This window comes from Protopterus annectens, chromosome 7.part1, assembly GCF_019279795.1.
Source record: "Protopterus annectens isolate FY-2018-M chromosome 7.part1, PAN1.0, whole genome shotgun sequence".
NCBI classification, from domain to species: Eukaryota; Metazoa; Chordata; order Ceratodontiformes; family Protopteridae; genus Protopterus; species Protopterus annectens.
The window spans coordinates 334,173,408-334,179,407 of NC_056740.1; the positions used below are offsets into that span (position 1 = coordinate 334,173,408).

The 6,000-nt window shown below is 45.0% G+C and overlaps 1 protein-coding gene across 1 annotated transcript in view; it reads right to left on the reverse strand.

Moving 5' to 3' along the window:
• The window catches only part of P4HTM (prolyl 4-hydroxylase, transmembrane), a 1,188,260-nt gene extending 1,182,546 nt beyond the window's left edge, over window positions 1–5,714 (reverse strand). The window contains exon 1 of the mRNA XM_044078751.1: window positions 5,241–5,714. Coding sequence (XP_043934686.1) covers window positions 5,241–5,618 — 378 coding nt within the window. The 5' untranslated portion in view covers window positions 5,619–5,714. The remainder of the gene's footprint in view (window positions 1–5,240) is intronic.
• Window positions 5,715–6,000: the final 286 nt, after the last annotated feature.

The window sequence follows — 6,000 nt, forward strand, 5'->3', positions numbered from 1 at the left end:
TAGCATGTCCAAAGGTCAGTCAATGGTTTCCTCTCCAGTCCAGCTGGTGAATCTGGGAATTTTGAGGCAATGTTACAACTGTCTCATGTACACGGACAACCCTCTCCTCCTCCAAACAGGTTCAAATATATGTGAGAGATGCAACTATTTAGCCAAACTGGAGGCTGAGCTCTCTCATCTCAAAACCGGTGTAACCAGTCAGCAGGAGAAGGTAACCTCACACAACACAATTCCAGTATCACATAGTCCCACCACATCAGCGAACCAAACACATAAATACACAAAAACATACTCGGAGGCTCTAAATAAAAATCTACCTAAGCAACAGAGACCTCCAAAGCAGACATCCAAGCAAACGCTACCTCAAAACAAAACACACACAACACATAACCCACAAAGTCAGTGTGCCAAGCAGCCACAGCCCTTAAGGCTGAATAACACACCTGATACTCTTGTTATAGGTGACTCTAGTGTCAGACACACTGACGTCCCGCTCACCAGGCTGAATAAAGAGAAGGTCACAATGAGCTGCCTGTCGGGTGCTAGGATCCAACACATAATGCAAGCACTCAGGTCACTCCAAAGCAAATACAAATATGACTCAGTCATTGTACATGCTGGTGTGAATGACCTGAGATGTACCTCCCTGGACTACATGAAAAGAGACATAGAGGAGCTCTCTGATCATGTAGCCCAGGCTAGTATGACCCTGACCTTGAGCAGCATCTTACCCTCACCTAGAATGATGCCACAGTACAAAGACAAAATGATCGATTTTAACAATTGGCTAAAATTTTGGTGTCATTCAAAGGGGATCCAGTGTCTGTCAACCTGGGATGACATGCTCGACAAGCCACGTTGCGCTAGGACGGCTTGCACCTGTCACCACTGGGCTTTCGGATATTGGCAAAGGCTCTTGCCACCCCATAGCGCCTTTTTAGGCAAGGCTCAAAAGTCAAACCCACCCCCATAGACAGCACAAGGAACAAGAAACTAAGGGTAATGCTGCTAAACGCCAGAAGTCTTAACCTCAAGATGCACGCACTCAAAGCTCTCCTCAGTATGGAGAACATCGATATCTGTGCAGTGACAGAAACCTGGTTCAAGGCTCCAGAGAGCACCCCAGCACTGCCAGGCTATACCTCATATCATGCTTTTCGGCCCCAAAACCCGGACCGAACCACAAAAGGAGGGGCAGTTTCCATATTTATCAAGGATATCCACACCTCCAGGTTAGTGGCATTGCACGAAGTATCGGAGACCATCCATGTGCAACTAACAGTGGGCAAGACTGCTTTTCAGTTTATAGCATCCTACAGACCACCCTCTCAAAGTCAGGAATTCCATTTGGCTTTTCTGAAAACACTGGAGAACATGAAGATCTCTCCGAACACCATTATATTGGGCGACTTTAACTACCCAAACATTGACTGGAAGCACTACTCAAGCCCCAGCACCTTAGCCCAAAGATTCCTGGAAATTATAAACTCAAATGCTATGGAACAACTAGTCACCACTCCCACAAAAGGGGACAACATACTAGACCTGATCATTACCAACATGGGGACTCTATGCTCCACACCAGAAGTATATCCCTCATTGGTAAGATCAGACCATAAATTAATTTCACTGGATGTCCACATCCCGACCCCACCCCCAGCCCAGAAAATCACAGTGAAAAACTTCTCAAAAGCGAACTTCTCACTTCTCAAAACCAAAGTGGAATCCTTCAAGGCCCCAGGGCCAGTGGAAACTACTGCCCAAACTGCAGAATCCTATATAAATGCATTCTACGGACATCTCCAGGAATGCATGGATCATGCTATCCCAAACAAAACCAAGACGCAATCATCCAAAGGCAGGCGTCCAGTCTGGTGGACCTCTGCCATAAATAAACTGTACAACAGAAGGAGGAAGCTACTACATGATAGAGCAAAATCCCTAATAGGGAAGGCATCTCTGATCAGTACTAGCAAAAAATTACGATCCCTCATAAAATCCTCCAAGGCCAGCTTCGAGAGAAAAATTGCACAGGACACCAAAGACAATCATAAGGCTTTTTTCAGTTATGTTAGAAACCTGGGATGCAACTCCCAGACTTGTTCTGAGTTGATTCTAAATGACAAAAAATACACTGAACCCACAGACATCGCCAATATCCTGGCAGACAGGTTCAGTGCAAACTTCTCCCCCCCCCCCCAAAAGAGCAAGTATCTATCCCGGCAGAGGGCTGCCTCCCAAACATCTCAGATGCTCAGGTGAGGGCTGCCCTCTCCAAAGCAAAAAACACTGCTTCCATGGGACCAAATGGCGTCCCAGGTTGCGTCCTACATGAACTACAAGAGGAACTAATCCCTCAAATAAAACAGCTATACAATCTCAGCCTCACTACAGGATATGTGCCCACAGAATGGCGTACAGCAACAGTGGTCCCACTCCACAAAGGTGGAGCCTCTACGGACCCTGGAAACTATCGCCCCATAAGCCTGACTAGCTTAGTCTGCAAGGCTATGGAGAGGATCATCATGGAGCTCATAATCAAAGACATTGGGGACCTACAGACACTAGATCCTACCCAGTTCGGCTTTGTCAAGGGCAGATCCTGCCTTTTGAACCTGGTTGACTTCTTTGAAACAGTCACCAAAGCCATAGATGAAGGGAAGGTAGTCCACACAGCCTATCTGGACCTTGCAAAGGCATTTGACACAATACCCCACTCGGGCATCATAGATAAGCTATCCAGCTTAAATATAAACCCCTATGTCACAAGATGGGTGCCAAACTGGCTCAAAGACAGAACCCACAGAGTGAGAGTTGCTGGAGCCATGTCAGACTTGAAACCGGTCACAAGTGGCGTCCCACAGGGTTCTGTCCTGGGACCACTCTTGTTCGGTATATACTTTTCCGAGGTACAGGCAAACGTGGGAGGACTATGGCTCACCAAGTTCACAGACGACTGCAAACTGGGCACCATAATCAACTCTCCAGCTGACACAAACATCCTTCAAAAAGGTCTCACAGAGACAGATAACTGGTGCCAACGCCATGGTTTAAAGCTAAATGCCAAAAAATGTATAGTCATACCCTTTGGCAAAAACAATGTGCCCACAAATTACCACATAGGCGGAAACCCATTAAGTACAGAGAAAGTTATTAGGGACCTGGGGACCCAAGTTGATAGCAATCTCTCCTTTGAAAACCACATTGCCAAAGTGGTTAGAAAGATCTTCTACATAGCCCACCTCATCTCGAAGGGTTTCACATCTAGATCAAGAGAGGTAATCGTGCCCCTTTATTCAACCCTCATCAGGCCCATCATAGAATACAATGCCCCTTTTGGGATGTACCTTACCCGACACCTGCAGCAATTAGAAAGACCCCAAAAGTATCTCACCAAGAGGATCAAGGGTCTCAAACAGATGCCATATGCTGCTCGGTTAAAAAAATCCAGCTCTACTCAGTTGCATACCGCCTACTTCGAGGCGATCTATGCCTGACATACAAAGCTATGTCAAATCCAGAATTAATGGACATGCTCCACCTCAGTAAATCTAAATCCCTTAGAGCCACACGCTCGAGGGACTTGAACCTCAGCACAGAAATAAATAGAACTTGCTGGAGGGACAGGTTCATAACCCAGAGGCTCCCTTCACTCTGGAATAGAATTCCAGTTCATGTGAGGCAGAGCACCTCACTGAATCTCTTCAAGAAGAATCTCGATAAGTGGATGGGGGATCGTAGGTTTGTCCCAGGGATTACTCCCATGTCACTATTAGACAGAGGCACAGTAAACTAAACCTTAAAAAGGGCACAGTATTCTCAAATCAAGGGGTGGCGTAAGCCATACAGAATCGGGCTAGGCTTATAATTGCCCCAGGGCAGATAGCCTAGTATGAACCTATGAACCTATGAACCTAATCATCAGTGAGTTAAACCTAACATCTTTGTCCAGTGAAGCCTCGATCTCTAGAAGAGTAATAGTTCCTGTCCATGCCATCAATGAATAAGGTTTGATTGGCAGACTGAGTGCAGAGGGATAGCTAGGAAGGGTGAATGCCCTTTTATCCTTGTGAATAATTACATTTTCCTCTCAGTACTGTTGTCACAAATGTACATGACTTGCACAGCTGTATTAAACACTGTTTGATAGTGATGCTTTAAATTCTGATCTACTTTCTCAGTTATGCTTGTAGATATCTCTGATCCCCTTCATGCACTGATCATATCCTTCCAGCAACTTTTTCTGTAAAGTATCTGGCTATAGTAAATCCTAAAAATTGTAGAGGTTTTAGATCTGTCTTGATGTCTGTGAATACTTTTAAGCTTGTGTTGGTTGTTGTTGGTATGTGTTTTGGTTTAGAAAAGTATGGGGTAATTATTTTAAGGAAAAGAGCTGTCTTTCATGTATCATTTGACTGAGTATTGACTTCACACCTAATTCTGAAAAAGGCTTAGCATGTATAATTCAAGGATGAAATCAAATGAAATAAAAGATGCAAACCCACTTGAAATACCCATTCAGATACTTTTTCATGCTAGTCTATTTTTATTACTATGAAATGTTATTAAATATTTTATCCTGCGGGAATGGAGTGTTTTGTCCTGGGAATCCAATAGTCTTGAAATAGCCTTTGAGATGGTGAGGAATAAAACAAAATGTCTCTACAAAACAGCAGATGAGCATTAGCAGGTAATAACCTGGTTATCGACACTGCGTACATGCTGTGGTCACAAATGTCTGCTCAAGTCTGTCTTAGATGGACTAGCCTATCTTGGGAAGGCTACAGTTGTCACAACTACCTATTATCCCACTGTTGTGTACACCTGGTGCTGTTTCTTAAAGAAAACCAGGTAAACAATTACTCAGGCAGCGAGACTGAGTCATGAACACGTAACATGTAACTTCCACAATCCACCTGAACCAAATTATGTATTTTACTGTCACTTATTCCTAATACTGGACACTACAAAATAAAAGGCAAGTTTTAAAAAACAGCAAAACATGACCGTTAAGTCTTACCACTCACATTGACACACACTTCTTTATAATATCCGATTCAGCTCTGTGCAATGTGTTGATAGGTGCAAAGTGCATATTAACATCTGCCTTTGAAATGATTAATGCACAGTCATACCCTGACTATTTCTAAATGTGTACCTCTGTTCAGCTGCAGCACCTCACTTCCACTGCGTGATTGTGACAGTACCCGAGATGTGCGTGTTTGGTGCTGCATCCTTACCTTGATCCCTTCCAACCTGACGAGCTGCAGGTTATGCAATCCTGCTGACTCAGTGCGGGAAGTCAGCTCAGTGGGCTCCTTGGAGGAAACTGTCAAAGTAGCTGCAGGCTGCTGTGAGTGAGAATGGGAGGAATCCGCCCCTCTCGGGCCAGCTTCATCCTCGGTGCTGCTTCCTCCACTGCTGTAATGCACATAAAGCAGAAGCGCAATGACATTAAGGATATAAACATGAGCGAACACCATGACAACCACGAAATAGGTGCGCGAGCACACACTGCTCTTCTGCAGAGGTATCCTGTCGCGGCTTAGCAGCAAAGGAGGGGGCTCTGCTGTGCTGGGATCATCATTTGCCTCTTCTTCTTCCCGAGAGGTCGCCATGCTGTCTGCCCACAGGAGACCTCTCGCATTCCTTATTTAAAACCCAAACCTAGATCTGCACCGGAGTCCGGGACCGAAATTCTAAGGGCAAGCTGCAGTCAGTGACTTAGGCACTGACGTCACGGAGGGAGTGGCAGTCAGAGCCTGTTGCTAGGACATGCAAAGTGCTTTTGTAGAGTTGGCATGGCAAACAGCTGGAAGATGCTCCAAGGAAGAGTTGGCAGCGGGTTGGCAAGCCAGGCACTGAGTGTGGCATGTCTGTCAGCTGAGTTTCACATGGTAGTTTTAAAGTTGACAATGAATGTTCTACATATAATCAGCGATTGACACCTGCATTTACATTACTTAAGTACAGGAGAATTATTACTTTTGCTTTCTGATG